At 43.5% G+C, this 25,278-nt stretch overlaps 1 protein-coding gene across 2 annotated transcripts in view; it reads right to left on the reverse strand.

The window, feature by feature from the left end:
- agmo (alkylglycerol monooxygenase) overlaps positions 1–25,278 on the reverse strand; it is a 487,986-nt gene that overhangs the window by 153,112 nt on the left and 309,596 nt on the right. For both annotated transcript variants that reach the window (XM_041183159.1, XM_041183160.1), the window contains exons 7-8: positions 16,977–17,042; positions 5,189–5,268 (exon numbers count right to left, since the gene is read on the reverse strand). In XM_041183159.1, coding sequence (XP_041039093.1) covers positions 5,189–5,268; positions 16,977–17,042 — 146 coding nt within the window. The remainder of the gene's footprint in view (positions 1–5,188; positions 5,269–16,976; positions 17,043–25,278) is intronic.

The following is a 25,278-nucleotide window of genomic DNA, read 5'->3' on the forward strand; positions in this document are numbered from 1 at the left end:
ATGGTTAGCATGGTTATACTAAGAACCTGTCCTGGTTAAGTGTGACAGCCCATGAACGCTTCCAGGAGAGTGCTGGCTACCATTTGGATGGTCAGAAATTAGTGCACTGCATGGCTGCACTGTTAGCTTGAACCATGGGGGAGACTGGTTCAAACCGGGATGATACTGTGCACTCACCTCCAGTTCACCCAAAGTGCAGGCCGCCAAGTGCACTCTGTGCTGTTGTGAAACATGTTGGTGTGCTTTCCCGCTGATGTGGACAGATGATCCAGTGGGAACGCAAGAGGGTGTCGAGCTGCTAGTCCTCCTCCCTATGGGTACCCGACGACCCCTGGTTTGACTCCTTGTGGAGAAGTAGAAGCTGGAGTAAGATCGAGTAGCACCATATCCATCTCACACTGACACTGTTGGAGGTCAACTATGGCATTGGCGATGCAGTTCAGTGCAGGACCAATGTCCTGGACCAAGGTCTCCATGGCAGCTGCCATTCCACCAGTGTTGACCTCGGTGCATTGCAATGCCGGCGCTATCACCTCAGCCTGAAGGCAGACATACTCCTCCATCGTGCCTTGCAATCTGAGGAGTATAGCGGACATCCCTTACTGATGTTCCCGAGCTTGCCTTTGCAGCTCCAGCAACTGAGATTTGACCGAGTCCAGAGGCTCGTCATCTGACTCAGACTCAGTAGTCCTCCAAGTGTCGGACACCTGGGAAGTCCCTGCCACCACCTGCTGTAGATCAGACAGTGCGATGTGCTCATCAGCTTGTGACCCCAAGGCTACTCTAGAGCTAGGTCCCATGGAGGTGCTTCTCTGTGCTGGTGGAGGGTGGGGTGAGTGCTGTGATGGGACTTCAGTTAGGGTGTCATCAGATTCTTCTTCCAAGCTGTCTTCAGGGCTTGAGTGGAGGAGCTGGCTCATGGACCCTCTCGGATACTTCCCAGATATACCTGTGAAAGCAAGGAGAGATAATTAGTGCATGGCAGTGGCCTGTGGAACGGGGGAACCGACTCACAGCATGGCTGTCTGATGGATATTGCACTGCTGGATCCTCACCGAGCAGCACCGACCTCACCGTCAGAACAGAATGGTCTGCATCGTTGCCAGGCAACTGGATGAATCTATTTTCAAAGTCTGTGAGGGCTTGATGTCCAACATTCCTCCACCAGTTTGCAACCTCTCCCTTTTGTTGTGTGCCAGCTTGTTCTGAACGAAGACAGATGGAGAGAGTGTACGCAGGACACCTGTCAGGCCAGCTGAGAAGGATGTCTGGCATGTGTGGGTGGTGAGTGGTGCCGTAGGCAGGATGAGGACATGATCCGCAGAGCAGGTGAAGGTGTATGTGACAGAGTGAATGGTGATGTACCTTGAACTGGCAGCGAGTGAGATCTCTGTGGGTGTGTGATGGATTTGTGAGTGTGTGAGTTGAAAGCGATGAGAAGAATAACTAACTATATCGGAACAGAGGAGATCATTCATCCTCTTTATGCACTGGATGGCTGTCCTCTTTTGCAGGGCGTTGGCACTAAGCACAACTGCTACTGCCTCCCATTCTGGATTGGTGATATCGCTTGCTGGTCTTCGCCCAGAGCAGGGGTAGAGAACTTCACGGTGAGCCTTCACTGCACCCAGTAGGTGCCCAAGGGAGGCTTCACTAAATTTGTGGGTAGCACATTTCCTCCCTTTGGCAGTCATGACTATCCAGCAGCTTTCGATCCCCTAGAGAGCGATTGCTCTGTGCAGGGGTGCCCTTTAAATATAGTGGCCGGATTATTGAAAGTCTGAGGTGACGATGGAGTGGACGAATCAGAGGCCGTCCCGCTAGCGATCTGGAGTACTTCCCGTGCATGCATTACTAATGAGGCAGGACGCGCTGTGAATGGGACGATACTGCACGAAAACCCACTTTTCTCACGCCTGCTACTGCATATGATGTAAATCTGGTACAATTCCGCACCATTCTTCGGGTTCTCACATGCTCTTACTTTCAAACATGCTTTCTCACTCTCTCTCATTCTCCCATTCTCTCACACTCACTCACTCTCATTCTCCCATTCTCTCACACTCACTCACTCTCATTCTCCCATTCTCTCACACTCACTCCCTCTCTCACACACTCGGGATTTTAGGAGGTGCAGCGAAGCAGCCAAAAGTCCACTGACTTCGACAGCACCAGTAAGTGCTGCTGGTGGGTGGAATCAGAAGATCCTGCTGTCACACTCACACATTCTCTCACTCACATACTCTCACATTCACACACTCACTCTCTCAAACTCTCTCACTCACATAATCACACTCACACCCTCACTTTCTCAAACTCTCTCACTCACATACTCTCACATTCACACACTCACTCTCTCAAACTCTCGCACTCACATACTCTCACATTCACACACTCACTCTCTCAAACTCTCTCTCACATGCTCTCACACTCACACCCTCACTCTCTCAAACTCTCTCACTCACATACTCTCACACTCACACCCTCACTCTCTCAAACTCTCTCACTCACATACTCTCACACTCACAACCTCACTTTCTCAAACTCCCTCATTCACATACTCTCACACTCACACACTCTCTCACTCACATACTCTCACACATACTCTCACACTCACATACTCACTTTCTCAAACTCTCATTCACATACTCTCACATTCACACACTCACTCTCTCAAACACTCTTACCACATACTCTCACACTCACACACTCTCTCACTCACATACTCTCACACATACTCTCACACTCACATACTCAATTTCTCAAACTCTCATTCACATACTCTTACGCCCACTCACCCACTTTCACATTCACATACTCTCACACTCTCTCATAGACTATCACACTCTCTCTTGCACTCGCACATTCTCTCACTCTCACACACTATTACTCGCACATTCAATCACACTCATGCACAAGTGCACCTATGCACTTGTACTGACCATTGAAGGAAGACCGTTGAAGGTCAGGAGGGAACATATAACCCTTAGAAGAGCACATTCAGAACCAGAACCAGATCCACCTGAGGAAGATGTGAAGCCTGAGCCTATATTGGAGCTAGGCAAAAGTTGCCGAGGGCCTTGTGGTATAATCTCCACCCTCTCCACCTGCTGATCCAGCACCCGTTCTGGCTGAGGATTCCAGGACCTTCTCCTGTGCTTCAGGAACAAATAAGAATCTGCCTGCTTATGGCATTGTCTCCATTACTAGGATTCCACCTTGTGTTGCCAATGCCGCGACACCACAGCCCAAACCGGAGGCAAAATCAGAAATGTAGATCAGTGAATTAAAGAATGATAGGATGCCACCACAGGGCCCAGGCCTGAAGTTAAAATGAACTAGGGGATACAGACACAATCTGATAACCAGGCATCATCAATTATTTGTCCGGAACTTGCCTCATGATATTAATGAGATGAAGCTGAAAGAATTTTTCACATGCTATGAGGTGGTGGAAGGAACTCTGTATTAACACTAAGGGTAACATTTTTAGCTTGGCGGGCAAATGCCTGCCCGACCCAACGCGCAATAACATCGGGCGAGTGTCCCAGCATTATCGAGCATGCGCACGATATTTCGGTTGGCGGGCGGGCTTCCAGCTCCAGTGCATGCCCGCCGACAATTAAAGGTCATTTTTTTTTCAAATCTGTTCATCTCCCTGAGGCAGCTCTGTGCCTCAGAAAGATTTGCAAATGGCAGTCGGGCACATACACGAAGTTCACACACTCATCCCACTTGCACTACACCCCCCACCCCACCCCCCACCCACCTGCACAGGCGGCGCTGTGTGCTGAAGTTCACGTTTCACACTGGACGGGCCTTAATTGGCCCACCAGCGTGAAATCGCCTTCTGGGGCTGAATGTGGGCACCGGTCAGCTTCCCAACCAGCCTCGCTGTGCCCCACGCCTGATATGCGTGAAATTCTGCCCTAAAAGTAGTGGCTGGAGGGGTTTGGCAAGGGCCAGAGAGGTGAAGCACTAGGCACTTTACCTTGTACCACGTACTCCAGCAGGCTCAAGCCAGGTCTGAAGAAAGAAGCAGCGTTTGCCGATGACACGGCCTGAACAGAAGTTCATGAGGTAGGCAAGGAGGGTCTGAGGAATCTAGTGCGTCCTACTGCTTGGCCAATGATTGCTGTTGTTGGCCAATTAGCCTGTCAATTAGGATGGTCTTTGCACCAGAATGGCTGCTTTGGACACTAACACCCAGATTGATAGGCTACTTGTCCAATGAGCCCAGGCCCCAGTAGAGGCATAGGCCCTGGCGATTAACATAATCTGCACCCCCACTTTCCTGGGCTCTAGGTGACAGCTAATAGGTTTCACTGTTTGAAGGCTTCCCAGCCTGTCAGTTTCACTGAATAAGCACTTTCTGCTGTGCACACATCTGGGTGACTCTTGTGAGTTGCAGATACTCAGGAAACCTGTGCGCTGGTTGTTAAAGGCAGAATGTTGGGTTAAATCTTCAGGTAATTACGTCTCTGAATATTTCAGTTCCTTACCCGACAGCTCTATGGGGTTTCAGCTGCAAACTCCACGAGTTAAGCCCGGAAGTCGGTTTTGTGACCTGACGTTACAGTTTGGAGCTTTAGCATACCCATCCCACCCCACTTCCCCCCAACACCTCTTCCCCTCTCAAACCCACACCTGCCTCCCCTTGGCAGTTAAATCTCTGCCCAATGTCTATCATCTAAAGAACACAAATGTGACAATAAATTGCAGGGAGAAAATATATTCAGAAATAAAATTATTTAGGTTTAAAATAACGATCAGCTATTTATATCTCAATTAATAAAAATGTATTTAGCAATAGGTACAACCATGAAAAAAATATCATTACATATGATAGAATTCAACTTCAAAAATCAAGGGAAACTTTAAGGCTGTGAATAAAACTGTCCACTGGGTGAAATGTATGATGCTGCTTTCTTTTTAAAACACATGTTGGAATTATTAAGTGTCTTTCTGTGCAAACTAGTTTGCATTGCCTTTTTTTAACCCTAACCCCCATGTTAAAATATGCATTCTGTTAAAAATCAAGTTGCCTCAAGGGAATAATTTTTGCCTCACAACATAAAAAGCAATTTGTGGTTCAACGCTGTAGCAGAAGAGAATGCTCTTGAAACAAACTTTACAGATGAATTTAATAATAAAATAAATATTAATTCCAAATTAAGAATATATTTACCTGCACCCAGAGAGGTTCAAATGCATTGATTGGGTGAGTCAATCCATAGGTCACTTTCTCATTCTCTGGCTCAAAGGTACCTGTTACATCAAAGAAATAGTGATAAGAATGACCTACCTACACGCATCATTATTTGATTCCCCACATATGAAAGGAAGGGAAATTTAATTACATTAAAGAATCGTTGTTGCTATCTAGCTTTTGCTGTAAGTTCTAAGCTGCTGCAGAAGTGTGTTGCTTTCTAAGTTTGACACGTTAGAAACTGGGAGAAACTCATGGAAACACATTCTGGCCTGAATTTTCATGGAGACAGAAGGACTCCATGCCTTAGCTAGAATGGCGCCATACCCCCGATTCCAGAAGCCCTGCCCTGAACCTGGCACCCACCATTTTCCCCAGGGAATGGGGTGGGTTGTATTGTGCACATCTGTGGTTCACAGAGGCAGCTGCACATGAAAAAATGCAGCTGCCTTCAAACAAATTCAATTTTCATTACTGGGATTTCTAAAACATAACCAAGGGATTTAGACATTTGAGACAAAGGTCTAAAGCTGCTGGAGTTATTTAAAGAGGTAAGGTCCCCTTTTGGAGAGGTAATGTAACCCTTTTGCAGAGGTAAGTTGCCCTTTGGGAGAGGTCAGATGCCCCTTTTGGAGAGGTACGGTGTACTTTAGGAGAGGTCAAATATCCCTTTGCAATTGTTAAGAGTAGTTATGAATGTGTGTAAAATGTGGATAAGCTCTGTGGAACTGTTAAGCTCAATCCTTTAAATTTTTGTAAAAAAAAAATCTAGCTTGCACTTGAAAAAAAGGGCATTTGCTACTTCATTGCTAGTTGGCATAAAATTAGTGCTGCTTGATTGTTTCCACAACCTATCAAAATCACAATGGGGAGTCTGTAAATTCAGTTTCATTCATAGCTCCAAGTGGTTATAAAGAGATTTGTGGGGTCTATGAATACAAATATATGTTTCCACATGGGATTAAGATCTTTGAAGGAAAAGGTTTGTTTTATAAGGGATTAAGTACTTGAAGGGATTTAAATGCCATCAGTGAGAGTGTTTATTTTAAGTCTGCAATAGACACATAGAATATTATTTTATTTCATCTCATTATGGCTTCTGAGGTTGGCCTGTGTGGAATACTGGGTGAATTGGCATGGAGGGTGTAAAAGCAAATGATGGTGGGTGGGGGGATACACTGGCATGAGTTGGAACTAAGTTCACATAGGGGCCATGGGGATCAGTGGGCGTGGGAGCATGAGGTGACATGAGTTAGCAAGGATGGGGCATGGGAGTGTGTGGAGGTGTGAGGCTTTTACTGTTTTTATTGTAACTGGGACAAAGTCCTTGAGCACCAAACTGGGTCTTTTAAACAGCCCATCTTGGCACCCAGCAAACCCCTGTGGCTGCCTCCGAACTCTTTTTGGGAACAGCTGGGCTGACTCTAGTTAGCACCCACACCGCTAGAAGGAAAATCGTAAGATGCGGGGCACTTTCTCCAGAGTTGGGTTTGCGGTATAGGGAATTTTTCCAACTCTGCACGCCCAACTCGGGAGGAAAAAATTTGGCCCTCTATCACACCAGTGCAAAATAAGAAACTGCATTTATATGGTGCCATATCAACATCTCAGAAAATTTCCAAGATGCTTAATGTGCTCTTCAAGCATGATGACTGTTGTGGTATTCCAGCCAGTTTGCACAGGGCAAGATTCCTAAATCACCAATGAGTGATAGCTGAAGACTTGCTGAATGTCAGCATTGATATGTTATTTGTATGACTCTATTTAACCTCATGAATCACTATTACATAGGCCAGAATTTTGAAGTTGGCAGGCGGACCCGGGGTGGCCAGGAAATGGCTCACCACCCGTGATCGGCCCCCAACCACAATTTTACACTGGCTGGTTAATTAACAGCCAGCCAGCATAAAAGGTGCACTGAAATGCTCAGCCTGCTCCGCCATTCAACAAGATCATGGCTGATCTTCACGCATTCCACATTCCCATCCACCCTAGATAACCTTTGATTTCCTTGCCTAATAAGAATCTGTCTACCTCTGCCTTAAAAATATTCAATGAACCCACCTCCACTGCCTTCGGAGGCAGAGAGTTCCAAAGTCGTACAATCCTCTGAGTGAAAAAAATTCTCTTCATCTCTGTCCTAAAAGTGCGACCCCTAAGTTTAAAACAGTGCCCCCTAGTTCTGGACTCACCCACAAGAGGCAACATCCTTTCGTGGTCCAACTTCCCAAGTCCGTTCAGGATCAAATCACCCCTCACTCTTCTAAACTCCAGTGGAAACAAGCCCAGTCTATCCAAGCTTTCTTCATAAGACAACCCATTCATTCCAGGTATCAATCTAGTAAACCTCCTCTGAACTGCCTCCAATGCATTTACATCCTTCCTTAAATAAGGAGACCAAAACTGCACACAGTGTTCAAGATGCAGTCTCACTAATGCCCTGTATAACTTAAGCATAACATCCATTTTTTATGGTTCAATCCCTCTCGTAACAAAGGATAGCATTCCATTAGCCTTCTTAATTACTTGCTGTACCTGCAATCTAACTTTTTGTGACTCATAGATCACCTAGATCCCTTTGCACCTCAGAATTATGCAGCTGTTCTCCATTTAAGTAATACTCTGCTTTTTTGTTCTTCCTGCCAAAGTGAACAACTTCACATTTTCTCACATTAAGCTCCATTTGCCAGATCTTTGCTCACTCACTCAACCTATCTATATCCACCTGCAACCTCCTCATGTCCTCTTCACAACAAAGTTTCCTACCCATCTTTGTGTCATCTGCAAATTTAGCTACCATGTATTTACTCCCCTCATCTACGTCATTGATGTAAATCGTAAAAAGTTGAGGCCCAACACAGATGCCTGTGGGACTCCACATGACACATCTTGCCAATCCAAAAATGATCCATTTATGCTTTCTGCCAGCCAGCCAATCTTCTATCTATGCTAATATGTTACCCACTACACCATACGCTTTTATTTTCCATAATAATCTTTGATGTGGCACCTTATCAAATGCCTTCTGGAAATCTAAGTATCGTACGTCTACAGGCTCCCCTTTATCCACTGAGAACGTTACTCCTTTAAAAAACTCCAATAAATTGGTTAAACATGATTTTCCTTTCACAAATTTATGCTGACTCTTCCTGATTGCCTTGAGCTCTTCTAAGTCCCCAGCTATAACCTACTTAATGATCAATTTTGATAACTTCCCCACGACATGGGGAACTTTTAATGACATGACGTGAAGTTAACTGGCTTATAGTTCCCTGTTTTCTGCCTCTCTCCCTTCTTAAATAAAGGGGTTATATTTGCTACTTTCCAGTCTGATGGAACCTTTCCAGAATCTAGCGAATTTTGGAAAATTAATAGCAGCACATCGACTACCTCAATAACCACCTCTTTTAAGACCCCAGGATGTAATCCATCAGGACCCAGAGACTTGCTAACCTGCAACTCCATCAATTTGCTCAGTACCATTTCTCTAGTGATTTCAATTTCACCAAGTTCCTCTCTCTCTTTCACCTTCTGATTTGCAGCTATTACGAGAATGTTTTTGTATCCTCTGTAGTAAACACAGAAGCAAAATATTTGTTTATTTCTTCTGCCATTTCCTTTTTATCTAATATTAACTCCCCGCTGTCACTCTCTCGAGGACCAACATTTATTTTACTTACTCCTTTGCTTTTTAAATACCTGTAGAAACTCTTGCTATCTGTTTCAGGGTGAGTACTGAAGTCAGCGCGGGCGCGGGGAGCGCTCACAGAAAGCTCTGTGAGCTGCCTCAGGGAGCTGAAGAATTCAAATCCAATAAAAACAGATTTTAAAATCCGAAAAAAATGCCCATGCGTCAGAAACAGTCCCCTGAACATATACAACACGAAAATTCTGTGCACAGATGTTTATTTTATTTAATTTAATGACAGAAACCTCATCCCACCCTTGGATGAGGATTCCTGAAAAATGCAAAGGTTGCCTGGCCAATTCGCCCACTTGCCAACTGTAACGATGGACGGGCAATGAAAAATCCCAGTTAATTGCACCATTAATGAGCTTAATAGCCATCTTAATTGTCGGCGGGCATGCTTCCGAGTTTAGCGCACACCCGCCTAGTGAAATATCATGCGAATGCATGATGATACCGTGATGTTCACCCAGTGCCATCACGAGCTATTTTACGCTCGAGTGTGTCAGGCAGAAAAATTCTGCCCATAAATATGAATGAAGTTACTTGCTTACATTTTGAATAGACTTTTACATCACTGCTGCTGAAGCTCTGTTGGGAATGCTAGAAGAGAAATTGCCTTGCACAGGATAATTGATCCCACTCTCCACTGGCAACAAAAAATAGTGCCTTACTTGTTCACCTTCAGAAACCAAAACATAGACTATTTTATACTTTCCTAAATTTATTTTCACTTAACTGATCTCAAGGAATATTGGGCCACGGACATACAAATGAACACAAGAATTAGGAGCAGGAATGGGCCACTCGGCCCTTCTAGCCTGCTGCGCCATTCAATAAGATCATGGCTGATCTGATGTTAATCTCAACTTCACAACTCTGCCATCACCAATAGCCTTTCAATCCTTTGCTTATCAAGAACCTATCTACCTCTGGCTTAAAGATTTCAAGGGGCATAATTTTCTGCCTGTCGGGAAGGCTGGGTAGGAACGGGCGCAGTCAGGCACTGTCCCGATCAGGTCTGCGCCGCCATTTTACATGGGCAGGGCAATTAAGGCCCGCCCAGCGTGATGCGTATCTGGAAGCGCTGTGCGCTCACTGTGCTGGGGGGGGTGGGGGGGGGGGTGTAGATGGGAGGTGCCTCAGGTAGATTAGTTTTAAGTTCAAAAAGTTTAATAAAGTGGTGAGAAAATTTTAATGACATGTCCCATCATGTGAAACTATCACATGAGCTGGGACATGTGCATTAATTTCAATAAAATTTTTGTCAAAATTTAAAATCATTCATGAAACCTCATCCCGCCTGTGGATGAGGTCCCATGAAAAATGTGAAGGCCACCTGGGCTCTTCGGCTGCCTGCCAACCTTAAGGTTGGACGGGCAGCTCCGTTAATTACTTTAATTGAGAGTTAAATGACCTTAATAGGCCTTTGACAGTTTGGTGGGTGTGCACCCGAGTCAGCTGCATGCCTGATGAACTGAAAGTCTGAATGACGTGACATGGTGTGCTGTCGGGACTGCCCCCACTTGCCGAGCTGAAGATTCAGCCCAAGGATTTTGCCTCAACCACCTTTTGAGGCAGAGAATTCCAAAGTCTCAGAGCCCTCTGAGAAAAACAAAAATTCCTAATTTCTATCCTAAATGGATGACCTCTTATTTTGAAACAATGACCCCTCCGGTTCTAGATTCTCCCACAAGAGGATCCTTCCCACATCCACCCTGTCAAGTCGCCTCAAGATCTTATATGTTTCAATCAAGTCGCCTCTTACTCTTTAAATGCCAGTGGATACAAGCCTAGCCTGTCCAGCCTTTCCTCATCAGACAATCTGCCCATTCCAGGTATTAATCTAGTAAACCTCTCTGAACTTTTTCAAATGCATTGGCATCTTTCCTTAAATAAGGAGACGAATACTGTGCATGGTGCTCCAAATGTGGTCTCACTAATGCCCTGTATAATTGAAGCATAACCTCCCTACTCTTCTACTCAATTTCCCCTGCAATAAACAATAACATCCTATTAGCTTTGCTAATTACTTACTGTACCTGCATACTAACCTTTTGTGATTTATGCATTAGGACATCCAGATCCCTCTGCAGCTCACAGCTCTGCAATCTCATCGTTTAGATAATATGCCTCTTTTTTATTCGCCCTGCCGAAATGGACAACCTCACATTTTCCCACATTATACTCCATTTGCCAGGGCTTTGCCCACTTACCTAACCTATCTATATCCTTTTCTGGCCTCCTTATGTCTTCTTCACAGCTACTTCCCCACCTCATCAAGGCCTTGGGCATCAAGGACAATGCATTCTTCAGGTCAAACAAAGTGGTAGGCCAAGGGAGATAACTGGATCCTTGCAGGGTTGGTGGATGAGGGAGGCAGGGACAGGCAAGTGGGTGAGATAAGAGAGAGAGAGAGACGAGGAGCTGATTACATGGACCTTTAAAAATGGTTGGTGGGACTCAGACGCAGAACTCCAGCTCACATTTCCAACAGATCCAATTTTTGCTAGTGGGGGAAAGGCATGGGTGTGATTCACAAAGGTGGAAAACCCGAACTCAGCAATGCCATTTGAACTCAGTGCTGAGTTCACACAGACCCCGTTTTGGCTGTTACAAGGGCCTTAACCCACAGTCTGGGTGTCACAAGTTGATGGAGTAGACATAAACACTGTTGAAGGGCAGATAAGGTCTGTCATGATCTAGAGTTTCTTTAAATATCCCACTTTTTAAACATTTAAAAAAGGGCTGTAAGCTCTCAGTAAGAGTTAACAAAAACCCTCTGCTGGACTGCTTTGAATGACATGCCATCGGAGTAAGTTAGAAAACAATTATTATCCTTGCAGAGTTGGTGGAGATTCCCAAGGGCTGTTATTATGTCATTATGAATGCTTTCCCAAGTTTCAAGAGCTACAATTATCTCAGCAGGGAGTTCACAGTTTAATTGGCAGTTTAAAGATGCTATTAAAGGATTAGCTGTCCTTGATATGGGGTCTGAATAGAACTTTATTTGTTTTCATAAGAGATCAACCATGTGAGAAGATTTAAGAGCTTTGAATGGGTTTCATGAATGGGGTTTTCTCTCACTACCAAGTGTGTATGAGTGAGAGTTGTATTGGATTGTCATAAGTTTAGTTTTTTCATCTCCACATGGCTCCCGAGGTTTTCCTATGGTGTATACTAAGTGAGGGAGGGAGAAAGGTAGGGAGGTGGCTGGTGGGTATGAACGTGTCATGAGGGATGCTGGGGGGAGGCATGAGTTAGCATAGAGGTTGCATGGGGGGAATGAGATGCAATGGGGATTGGCAGGGTCATAAGTTGGCATGGCGGTATGAAAGGGGCATGGGGTTAGGAAGGGTTAGGGCTAGAGGGCCTAGCATCTTGTAAAACAACTGGGGTTATGTCCTGGGGAACCAAGACAGGCCTTCTAACCAGCCTGTCTTGCACTTGCCCGACTCCATGGCTACCTGGGATCTGCTTCCAGGGTCACGGGACCCAACTCTAACCTACCCCCGCATCGCCAGATGAAAACTGGATCTAATGAGGCCCTTTAATCTGCAGTGAGTCTGCCGAGTCAGGAAATTCCCCAACTGAAGCTATCTACCTCAGTAGTGAAAATCTGGCCTGGAAAATGAGGTATTTGACCATGTGGAAGACAGACAGTGGAAGAAGAAAATTCTATCAGAGAGGTGGAAGGAGTGGAGGGGGCAGGGCAGACAGAAAGGAACAGGGAAAGCAGTAGAGAAGATGAGGGAATGATGGGAGCAAAGGTGTAGGGGCAACACAAGTGATTGAGGAAGGAGATAGCAGGGGAGATGCTAGGGATGGCGTTCAGTCTCAAGCCCACCCAAAGGCCTCTGGTCATTCCTTTACCCATCATATCACATCATACTTGCCAACCTCACATCCAAGAGGAAAGAAAAGACAAAAGCAAAATTAGTTAAGGGAAGAGAAGCAGAGGAGAAGAGAAAGAGAGACAGAAGAAAAACAACACAAAGAAGCAGCAACATAAAGACAGTATTGCATTCCTCCCTCAAAAAACAAAACCTGCTTGCTGCCTGCTTATCTACCTCCTTCCACCCGGGACTGAAAGCTGACCTGTGGCCCTGGTCAACTTCCTCTCTGTGCCTCCCTTTCTCACAATACAACAGTGACTACACTTCAAAAGTAATTAATTGGTTGGAAAAGCATTTTAGTGAATCCTGAAGTCATGAAAGCTGCTATATAAATGCAAGGTTTTCTTTGGAATAGTTGAATCTGGAGGTAACAATGTTTTGCTTATCAGCCTCTAACCTTCCATAACCGCTAACACATAAAACCCTACTGCCTGTATCCTATCCTGCACCAAGTCTCAAGCACGCATCTCCTTTGTCCACATTTACCTAAATTGGCTTCTGGCACCTCGATGCCTCAAATTTATAATTGCCATCTTTTTGTTTAAATTCTTCCATGGCCTTGCACCTCCATATCTCTGTAACCTCCCCCAGCCTTACAACCCCCCTCCCTTCATTCCCTGCAAAACTCCCTTAGGACTCCGCCCTCTTCTGCATTTCCCTCCTTACTCTACCATTGACAGCAGAGCTCTCAGCCCCATGTTCTGGAATTTAGAAGCTCTAGGTTTCCCTCCCTTAAATCCCTCCACCTTCTTCTTCTCTTTTAAAACCATCATCAAAAATCATCCCTTTGAACAAGATTTTGGATATCTACTTCTTTGGATTAATGACTATTATTTCCTTATGCCTCTGTGAAGTGCCTTGGGTTGCTGTTTAAGCAGTTTGACTGAGAAAGAACTGTGGAACTGGGAGGATCAAAAATCAGGTGAGATGAATTAGCTAATTAAAGTACAAGAAATAATCTTTAAAAAAAAATCAAGATAAATAATGTTGAGTGTTACAGCCAGATATGATTAAAATAATGACACAAATGGAGTTCCTGGAAGTACAGAAACTATAGCCTGGAATTTCTAGCATCATTGTGGTGGGGCCCGCCGCGCAAGATTTGGCAACCCAACCAAAAGTCATTTGACTTTCGGCAGGACCGGGCAATCCTGGCGGCAGGCAGGGCTGGAATATCCCACCCTATATTTTACGCAAGATTTTTAATTCTCATTATAAATATTGAGAGAATTGTTGTGCTAAATGGCTCAAAAACTGATGGCAACAGGAAATTATATTTTTGAGACAGGAAGCACATTTAATGGTTCAGAATCATTTGCCTTTATATAAATGGTTTTAATGTGTTTTCAATGGAAACTGGCTTTAAAGGGAGTAGCTTCTCCAGAAAGCGTTATGCTCGGTATGGTCATCCATACAGTTGAAAGTGTAATTTAAGTGTGGGACAGGCAATTGCTTTGCACAGATCCCAACAGTGGCCTGCTGGTGAATAATATCTGGCCATTCAGAAAGACATCTAACACCATGGTGTTAGCAAACTGTTTTGATTTCTGTGGATCGGGGCAGAGCCTATTCATGAAACTCAAGCCCCAGACACCAAAAAGGTCTGTCAAGAGCAAACAGCAAGAGAAAAATAGTGCTTTTCCATTAAGTAAAGGTCTCACCCAATGGGCTGGTGTGCACATGTTCTTTATTTTTGTAACAGTAGGTGAACAGAAAATTAACTCCTCATACTAAGTGGCATTCATCATACTCAAGTATTTTGTATGTTTTGTCTGTTTTGGAATAAAGCGACTTACACACCAAATTAAACAATGCCTTGCCTCATGTTAACTCAGTCAGCCATTGGCGAGATTAATGAAGCACACCTGCTTAAGACCCAGCGGGTCAGAGGATAAGGAAGTTTCATTGCTTCACATTGATGGGCATTAGGAACAAATAATTTTTTAAAAGCAGGCAATCGGGTGGCTTCGGGGAGTGACTGACCGCACCGATTATTTCAGGAGGGGAATCAGGACAATCACATGATTCGAGGTTATGTGATAATTGGAGCAGGACTTGACTGAGTCACCATTTTAAAGTCATGTCTTCTGTCCTTATTTTTATGCTTCCATCCCCAAAAGGCTGTGAGATTATGTCAATTAAAAATTTTTAAAACTGAGATTGATAGATGGGTCTTGCCCACCAATCAGAGAACTAGTAAGAAACCCCTATAAATTCCATGGCCAGGGGGGTGGTGAGGAGGGGGGTGTTGTGGGGGGTGGTGGGAGGAGGCCTGATAGAATCAAGTGCCCTTCAGGTACTAATTGGCCACCAGTGGGCCTTCCCCGCAATAGAGTCTCCACTGAATTGCGGTGGGCTCAGGTATAATATTTGTCAATTGGCTAATTAATAAACCTAAATTACATGCCGACACCAACAGCTGGGAGTCCCATGTCAGTCTTTTCCGCCCTCCAACTTCATCAGGGGAGGTTTTCCTGCCCCAGGGTATTGACACAGGGTCCCTCTCAGGATTAAGCGGGTCCAGCAGCAATAGCTCCTGCAAGTAGATACAGTTAGGTTATAAACCAGCTCTGGTCTGATGAAACCAACTCCAGGAGGTAAATGGCATACTTCTGTTCCTATTCACCAGTTTTTGGCATGAAAATAATGGGGTGCAATCCCAAAGCCAATAGCCAGACACCCACAACTCTTGCTCCTCCAAGCATTAATAATTTTCCTTACCCTTTTTGTATCAGCCTCCAGAAGTCTAGAAGTCTCTTTGAGGACTGCTAGTTAGGTTGCTGAAGATCTGGAACAATTGGGTGGAGCACATGTAACCCATGCTTCGTACACTTTCTGACCAATTTTGATTGAGGTCCTACAAGTATCATTAAAACACTTATCTGCAGGTTGCCAGTGGACATTTTGAATGGCCACCCTCTACATCTAGACTTTGCCAGCTTCCAATTTGGCAGACAGCACACATCCATATGCAATTGGACACGGTAGATTGCGACCTGAAATTTGTCTTTGCAATAATGATTTAACACCAAAAGACAGGCATAATAATATTCAATTTCTCTTCACTGCTATCCACATTTATAATGGAAACTGTCCTAATAAAGTTGCCATACTTCAACTACACTTTCCCACCTATAAAGGGACTGCACACTACAAATGTTCTTAAAAATGCAAATATAAAGAAAGCTTAAGAATCACAGAATTTTAACAGTACAGAAGGAGGCCACTCGGTCCATCGTGTCTACACTGGCTCTCCAAATAAGCATTATGCCCTGCCTTTTCCCCATGCCCCTGCACATTGTTTCTATTCAAATAATCATCTAGTGTTCTCTTGAATGCTTTGACTGAACCTGCTTCCACCACACTTCCAGGCAGTGCATTCCAGACCCAAACCGCTCATTGTGTGAAAGAGATTTTTTTCTCACGTCACATTTGCTTCTTTTGCAAATCACTTTATATCTGTGCCTTCTCATTCTTGATCCTTTTACGAGTGGGAACAGCTTCTTTCTATCTGCTCTGTCCAGCCCCCTCATGATTTTGGACACCTCCATCAAGTTTCCTCTTAGCCTTCTTCTCACCAAGGAGAACAGTCCCAACCTCTCCAAACCTTCTCTCCAAGAAAATTTTACATAGTACTTTATTCTTTTATTCCCTAATATAATTTCTTTATATTTGCCTTGCCTTAAATTTATTCATTATACATTTTATGTTAATTGTCTCAGACTCATTTGTTCCATCGGAGGGGCTTGAGTAAGGTGGAGCATCTGGCTGGGAACATTAATTCAGCAGGTGTGGTTCCTGGGGACTGCCGGGTACCATAGTACAGCCTTGGAACATTTATGGAAATCATCCCATGAGTATACTCCCCACTATGTGTGTTGACATTTTTACATTCATTTTACGCACTTTTATCCTGCTCCACAAAATAGAATATGCTGAACTGGGATGTGGGGCAGGGAGAATGCCACAGGACATTTAACTTCTATGGCCCTTAAAAGCTTTCATGAAATGGGATGTTTCTCTGCAGCTGTTTTCAACTGTTTTCGATGTACTATGTTCAAACACAGCATTGGTTTGTGAAGTGAATATGTGTTAGAGATAACGGTCTTTGCACACTGCCTCACTGAATAGCCTTTGAGAAACTCAAATTTTCTACCAAAACAGACCAGTCTCTGCTACTTACCAAAAATCCTGTCCCAAATGATAAGAGTTCCAGCATAATTCTTGTCGACGCAGTATTTGTTCCGTCCTGAGGAAAGGGTCAGCAGAAACATACAAGTTATTTTAACACTTGGACTCATGAAGTATGTCACAAATTAGCAGATAGGCAAAGAGTGATGGATTCTCCTGTGGTTTCGACGGATCAGTGCTCAGCAAAAAAAAAAGACCAGTTTAAAGTCTAGGTTGATGTCGTCTCATGTGTGACAAATAATAACAATTAAATTACAAGGGCATGCCAGGATAAAAATTCAACGAAGGATTCTTTGCAGTTCATATTAAGCATGGAGAATAAGGATTTAAAATCTGCAATCAGTCTTTTAAATTTATAATGAATTGAGATTGTCAAGAAAAAGAATGTCAGCACTTAGAAATAAAACTTTCGCCCATTTCAATACGTATCAGGACTTGCAGGTCAGATATAGTACAACCATTTTCAAATAATTGTTTCTTCTACTCTATCCCAGCAATGTGTTTTAGCTCCACTTTAACTTTGGAGAAGTACATTTTACTGCTCTTTCCCATGGATTAGGGAGAAGAAAGTCAGTCAGAGTTCCCAGTCTTAATGGGATTAATCCTTGCTGGTAGTGCATGTGGCTTTTGGGTATAAACAGGATTGGTCTCAGCCATGCTGTGCCTGTGGTTTAGGAGCCTGATGACATTCACTGTTGAGACTTACACATGAATGCTTGGGACCACATGGGCAAGGTACTTGAGGTTGCCCAGCAACCATGGGAAGTAACCAATTTAGTGTCAAATGCAGAACAATTTTCTGCTGTAAATCCAGACTGTCTAAAAATATGCTGTGCAGGTACCTTACCACTTGCAGAAATTAGGAGGCATGAGCCTAGGGCCAAGAGGTAAAGGCAGATATCTCAATGTCAGGAAAATGTGAAGAGAGACACCTGTGACAGGCAAGAAAGACATAGTGTGCAAACAGTGTGTTCATCTTTTAAATTGAGAGAACAAATCAAGCCCAATTTTCCACAAATATGAGTGACACGTAACAGGTATGGAAATGACAGCATGCTAGCAGTTTCTACCATCCTTCCCTCCTCCCAACAAGCAATTAAAATGAAAGGAATTCACTCTGATAGAATACAAATAAGCATTTGTAAATTTTACATTTAGATTTGACTTCTGAATTTGGGTTTTCCAAATCCAAGAGAGTTTTAACACAGCACCAGGTCCCTCCCTGTCGGTAAAAATGTCAAGCTTCATAAACAATAACTGGTGGTCCTCATCATGCAATAGGCAAAGCCATTAACACAGTAATTCCCTAGTTGAAAATCATATGTAAGAATGCTTCCTTCTGGACTTGCAGTTTGTGTCCTTTTTAGTATAGGTAAAACAGTCAGAATAGTTCCATTTATGCAAGGAGTTTAAGTAATGCTCTGGATTGCATTCTCATCCATACCAAGAGATCAGATGAAGAACGGTTTGTTAGCAACAGGTGTGAATTATTTTTTAAAATTAATTCAGGGGGCGTGGCTGTCACTGGCTAGGCCAGCCTCATACTCCTGACTTGTGCCTTGTAGATGGTGGACAGGCTTTGGGGAGTCAGGAGGTGAGTTACTCATCACAGGATTTACTAGCCTCTGACCTGCTCTTGCAGCTACGGTATTTATATGGTTAATCCAGTTCAATTTCTGGTCAATGGACACCCCCAGAATGTCAATAGTGGGGGATTCAGCAATGGTAATGCCATTGAATGTCAAAGGGTAATGGTTAGATTCTCTCTTGTTGGAAATGGACATTGCCTGTTACTTGTGTGGCACAAGTGTTACTTGCTACTTGTCAGCCCAAGCCTGGGTATTATCCAGGTCTTGCTGCATTTGGACATGGACTACTTCAGTACCTGAGGAATAGCAAATGGTGCTGAACATTGTGCAATCATCAGCGAACATCCCCACTCTGACCTTATGATGGAAGGATGGTCATTGACGTGGCAGCTGAAGATAGTTGGGCCTAGGACACTACCCTAAGGAACTCCTGCAGTTAGTGTTTATTTGGCCAGTCGTCCATTTATTTATGTCTATAAACTACAGGTACGATGTCTCAAATCCAGCTGTCTGAAAGCTGGATTTGTCCAAAAACAGGGCATTTCTATATGCTGCCATACAACAGTTTTCATTGGTACTAATGTGTAAAATAACTTACTGGGACAATTCAGCTTGGTGCTGCAATGGCAGATTGGACTAGTTCTTGGCTTTGCGTGTCAATGTTACTCCTTCACTATTCTGTATAACTTTTTTTAAACCTTAATAAAAATAAACTTATTCCCTTGATTTTACGTGTCTCCTATTATTTGAATTAAGGTTCTGAATATTTTATCCAAAAACTGGCAAGATCTGAAATCCGGCATGGTCTCGGTCCTGAGGTTGCCAGTTTTGAGACATTGAAGCTGTATTATATATTGAAAATGCTGAGTGTGTTGTAACATTAAATATAAAAAACATTTCAAATCTTCATGCTTTGTAAATGGGTAAACTCATTGCTAAAGCAGCAACATTTACTTGCAGTAGCTCGGTATCAGCTGTGACGAATATCTAGTTTATGGTTCATGTTAATATTTTAGAAGTAATGTTCAGTCCTGAGAAAATTAATGTGTAACTGTAGAAAATCGGATAACTACAACTAAAGGAGCTTAGAGTCTATTACGTTGAAAAGCTTGGGGCCATGTTGACTTAGCGGTTAACAGCTAGAAAGGTAAGATCCCAAAACAGCAGGTGGGCTTATGTAGCTGGGGAACTGGAGATGTGGTGTCTACACTGCTTGGGAAGAAGTGAAGTCCAGAGAGATGATTTGTTTTTGGAGTTAGATCTAAATTAGTTTAAAAGCAGTCAGTGAATTGTGAAAGGCTACATTGTCATTGGAGATGGGTGAAGCTTAAGCAGGTTTTCTGGTTTTAATTTATTCCTGTGTTTGCTGGGAGAGGGGGTTAGTTGCAGTTTGGACCTCATGTGGCTTGCAGCTCACAGAAAAGCACTGGGAGCTGTTAGTAGGCTCTAGGCAGTTAGGGCTTAGAGAAGTCCTCGGGCAGATGAGAAGGTTGCAGAAGGTCAGTGGTTCCATGCCAGGCAATTTGGGCTCAGAGAGGCCCAGGGAGCTATTTACAAATCAGTGAAGCCAGGAGACTGGAGTTCAGAGAAACCCACAGGCAGTGCCAGCTTAGTGAAGCTAGCAATTCACAAAAGTGCTGGAAATGTTCTGGTGGGAGTGCAGCTTTGGGAATCCTGTGGAATGCAGTCTCAGGAGAAGAAATTGAACCATCTGAAAGTGAGCAGTGGATGAAGCAGTCCATGTTGGAGCAGCTTTTGAGGGAATTCAGATGCTAAATCTTCGAAAGTGAGGAGTTAAAATCCCTCATGAAGGTGACAGAGTTTTAATGAGATTTTGTGACTCACTGTGGCCGCTGAGTCTGGATGCATTGTTGAGAAATCTATGGGATGTGTCTTGATTACATCTGCCATTTAATGTGCAGTGTGGCGTGTTTGGCCACAGTTTGCCCATTAATTCATATTTCGCTCATGTTAATTCTAAATGTTAGTATAAGATAGATATTGTAGATTGCTTTGCCTTTCTGACTTTGTTTGGTAAGATTTATTTTGTTTGTTTAAAGCCATGGAGCCTTATGGCTTTATTCTCCTGTGGGTAGCTAGGATTTCAAACTTTGTCTACTTTCAACAAAAAGTTACTGGTCCTTAACTGGATAGTAACACAGCTCTGTAAATCTCCAATTTCCATTTTAAATGTATTACATATTTAGATGGAAAAGCAAATGCTGAAATTGAGAATGAGCCCTGCTTATAACTCACGGTGATAGACTTGTGCACAGTTAGTAAACATTCCTGACCTCAGCAGCATGAGGCCTAGCAACAACTGACTGCCTCAAATTGTCAGAGTCTGCTGCCAGAGCCCAAATAAATTCTCCCCAGCACTCTGCAAGTGGCTGGAAAGGGGTGTGGGAAATACAGGGCAGGGGAGGCCTGAACTTGTATTGTGCAACCCAAAAGAATACTTCTGTTCCTCCTGGTCCTGCAAAGAGAGTAAAGTAGAAATTTATCCCTTTGGGCCTCTTCTGACCCCAATGCCTTTTCCCACTAGGTTGGTCTTTGGAAAAGCCACAATTGCTTCACCACTGGTTTAATTACCAATTGAAACTCAATGATCAGAGTTCAAAATACAAAAATAAGCCCTACCAGTTTCCAGCGTGTGAACCTCCTGCTGCTCAGGAATGACTTGAGCATAGTGAACATTAACTCCCGATTATCTACATCTTTTAGCATACGAACATACAGATAAAGCAGGAGTGGGGCCATTCGGCTCCTTGAGCCTGCTCCACCATTTAATAAGGTCATGGCTGATCTGATTGGGGCCTCAACTCCACTTTCCTGCCTACCCTTTATACCCTTTGACTCCCTTGTTAGTCAGGAATCTATCTCTACATTACAAATATTCAATGATCCTGCCTCTATAGTTGTCTAGGGAAGAGAGTTCCACAGGCTAATGACACTCTGAGAGAAAGAAATTCTCCTCATTTCCATCTTAAATGGGAGATCCCTTATTTTTAAACTGTGTCCCTCATTCTAGTCTCTCCCACAAGAGGAAACATCCTCTCAGCAACGACACTGTCAAGTTCTCTCAGGATCTTATGTTTCCATAAGATCACATCTCATTCTTCTAAACTCCGATGATTACAGGCCCAGTCCGTCCAACCTTTTCTCATAGGATAACCCCTTCATCCCAGGAGTCAGTCGAGTGAACCTTCTCTGAACTGCTTCTATTGCAATTATGTCCTTTCTTAAGCAAGGGGACCAAACTGTACACAGTATTCTAGATGTGGTCTTAATAATGCCCTGTACAACTGTAGCAAAATATCACTACATTTACATTCCATTCCCCTTGCAATAAAAGACAATATTCAATTTTCCTTCCAAAGCACTTGCTGTACCTGGATACAAACTTTTTGTGATTTATTTACCAGGACACCCAGAATTCTGCAATCTCTCTCCACCTAAAGAATAAAAATAGATTCCAGCACTTTCCCTATGACAGATGTTAAGCTAACTGGCCTGTAGTTTCCTGTCTTCTGTTTCCCTCGTCTCTTGAATAGAGCATATTTTCATTAAGTGTATACTGTCAGTCCTGGTTATTCCTCTCCAAAATGTATTGCTTCATTTAAATAAATTACACCATCCATTGATCTGCCCATTCAATGTTAACCAGTTAATGTTTCCTGACAGTTTTTTACAGTTCTCCTCACTGTTTGCTGACTTTCCTACTTTTGTGCCCTCAACAAATTTTGAGATTGTGCATGGACACGATTGATTGAACGGCTTCCATCTTCACCGTAAATCTTTTTATGTTTCTAAATAATAATGAATTTGTACAAAGCATTGGTTCAGTTACCATTAGAGTATTGTGTACTCTATTCGGTGTTCTATTAAATAAAGGACATCAGTGTTACAGAATGTGCACGATGTATATTCACACAGATAGTGCAAACGATGGGAAAATATATTTATAAAGATAAGCTTGCCAGAGATTTAATAGAAACATTCAAAGCATGAATGGTTTTAATAAGAGTAAATAAAGAGAAATGGTTTGCAGTGGCAGAAGGACTGGTAATTAGAGGACATAAAGGGCAGAATTCTCCGTGCCCGCTGGTGCAGGTGTGTTTGGGGCATGAGTGGACAAAATGGTGAGAAGGCCAAAAATTGGTTTCACAGTGTCCTGAAACCAGTTTGCGATCGTCCACTCTGCCTGTCAATGGCACTTTCTGCCGTCGGATGTCAGGAACTTCATTGTAACATATCTGCATATTATTATAAGCCCAGCTCACCAGAATCATCCTCCCACTCTGGATCATCCAAGCAAATCGGCATGATTGCATGCCAATGTGTTTCGCGACTGCATCTAAGCAACTGGCACTCCAGACTTCGAGGTTTGTTTGCCTAACTTGCTTTGGGCACCACTCGCTGTCATCACCACCGGACTTCATAGGCAGCACCACATCATTTTTAGGGTGGCTCACGGGCAGGTCTCTATCTACCAGACCAGCCATAAGGCAGGGGTGGCTTTCCAGTGGCTGGAGGGCTAGGACTTGCTTGGGGAAGGGGGAGAAGTGGCCTCAGGCAAGGGAAGAGACTGCAGGGCGAGGGCTGTACTGTGGAAGGTGGGTATCCAACGGTGTGTGGGGGACACAAGTTGATCTGTGCAAGTGGCCTCAAGATGGTGAGGGCTGAGGAAGCAGTCTCTAGAGGAGATGAGGCCAGATGGACATGTGAGGGTGTGTGTGTGTGCTAATGTCCCTTGAGCTGGCAGTGAGTGAGATGCCAGTCAATGGACGCCGTGGTGAACTTGAGTGGTGAACGGCTTGAGTGCATGAGTTTAGAGTGATGAGATGGTTGCCATACCCTGGCTGCACGGATGAGATCATTCATCCTCTTTCTGCATTGGATGGCCAACCTCTTCTGTGCAGCATTGGCACTGATCTCCACTGTAGTAACCTACCAAGCCAGAGTGGTGAGATTGCTGGACTTCCTGTGGCCAGAGCAGGGGTAGAGGACACCACAGTGGTTCACCACGGCGTCCAAAAGGTGTTCCAGGGACGTGTCACTGAATCAAAGGCCTGCAACATTCTTACCTTTTGGGGCTATGTCTCCTGTGCAGCAGTCCTGGGCTGGAAGCACCAAGTGGTGTGCACGCGGCTACACTTTAAATATGGCACCTGGTGTGAGGGTGCGGTGAATTGTTGGCGTGGCTGGCAAATGAGAACCCGCCTGCCATCAAAACAGTGTGTTTCCCGGGAATGCATGGTTACTGAAGCAGGATTGAGATGATACGGCATGAAAAGCCGCCATTGCGGTCAGCAGGTAAAACATTCTTTTTCCCACCCGCTACCGCACTTAGTGCAAGTCAGGGACAAGTTCAACCATAAATATATTTATTAGCAGCAGAACCAGAGGGGAGATGAGAAGTTTCTTTTTCTGCAGCATATTATGGCCTCGAATTCACTGTCTTAAAAGGCGATGGAAGAAGATTCAATAATGCCTTTCAAAAGGAATTGGATAAATACTGCCATGAAAATATAATAATTTTCATAATATTGTTGTGGTTTATTGTAAAAGTGGGTTAATAGTGGGGTTTGGATGATTTTCTCTGTGTGGATGTGTGTGTGGGATTAAATTGAATTGGAAACAGCTGGTCTGGAGGCTTTTGAGTCATGAAACAGAAACTACGATTGAAATGCTAAATGTGTAAACATGGCTGAAGCTTTAGAATATGAGGTGTAAGGAAAATTTGCATTTTTAGATAAACCAAAGTAGTTTGAATTTCAAACAGATAGTAAGAAGTTACAGCTAGTCAGAAGAAGCTAAGCCAAACTGTGTGTTTATTTTTCCCAATGGTTACTGATAAAATTAGTACTATGAAAGATTTATATTAGGAGAAAAGTAAAGTTGAAAAAACATTTGGGAAAAATGGAAGTTGCATTAAAAAGGTAGAACTATGTATGAAGGAGATGAGGCTATGTGTCAGCGGGGAGAAGGCAATCTAAGCTCTAACACAAGTGTGAAAAACCTCCAGCCTCTATGCGTCAAATTGCTGTCTACAGGAATCGGAGCTAGGAAAACTCACTTTGAATATCACTGTCCGGGATATTGTGTGATTTGCCTGGGTCTGTTTAAATCGATTTGTTTTTTCACCGTTGCCTTAATGGGGGTGTAACTGGAAGCCAGATTAATTAGGGGTTTCAGGAGTTAATATAGTGGTAATTTGTAGACCTATGTATGTGCTTGAATTATTTTCTTTTGTTAATAAATGTTTAATTTAGTTTTGTAAAAAACCTGTAAGTCTTGGTGTACTTATTACTACTGAATTCAAACTTTGCATCTCGAAACAAAATAGAAATTGCAAAATCGTTGTGACTGTGTGATTAAGTTTCTCTCATGGATTTGATCCGGCTGGCATATATCATCTGCCACATCATAACAATACTTGAAGGGGAAATGAATTACAGGGCTATAGGTAAACAGCAGAGGAATAGAACTAATTGGATGGGTCTTTCAAAGAGCTAGTACAGGTATGATGAACCAGATGGTTTCCTTCTATGCTATATGATTCTATGGTCTTATATCCACTGGAATGCTGAAAGCTAAGAGTGCATTTAATTGAGGTTTAGGAAATTATGCATATTTGATAGGAAATAGTGACAAGGGGGCCCCAAATCTAAAATAACCATCCAGTGAGGAGAGCTTTGGAAA

The sequence above is a fragment of the Carcharodon carcharias genome, chromosome 3 (genome assembly GCF_017639515.1).
Source record: "Carcharodon carcharias isolate sCarCar2 chromosome 3, sCarCar2.pri, whole genome shotgun sequence".
NCBI classification, from domain to species: domain Eukaryota; kingdom Metazoa; phylum Chordata; class Chondrichthyes; order Lamniformes; family Lamnidae; genus Carcharodon; species Carcharodon carcharias.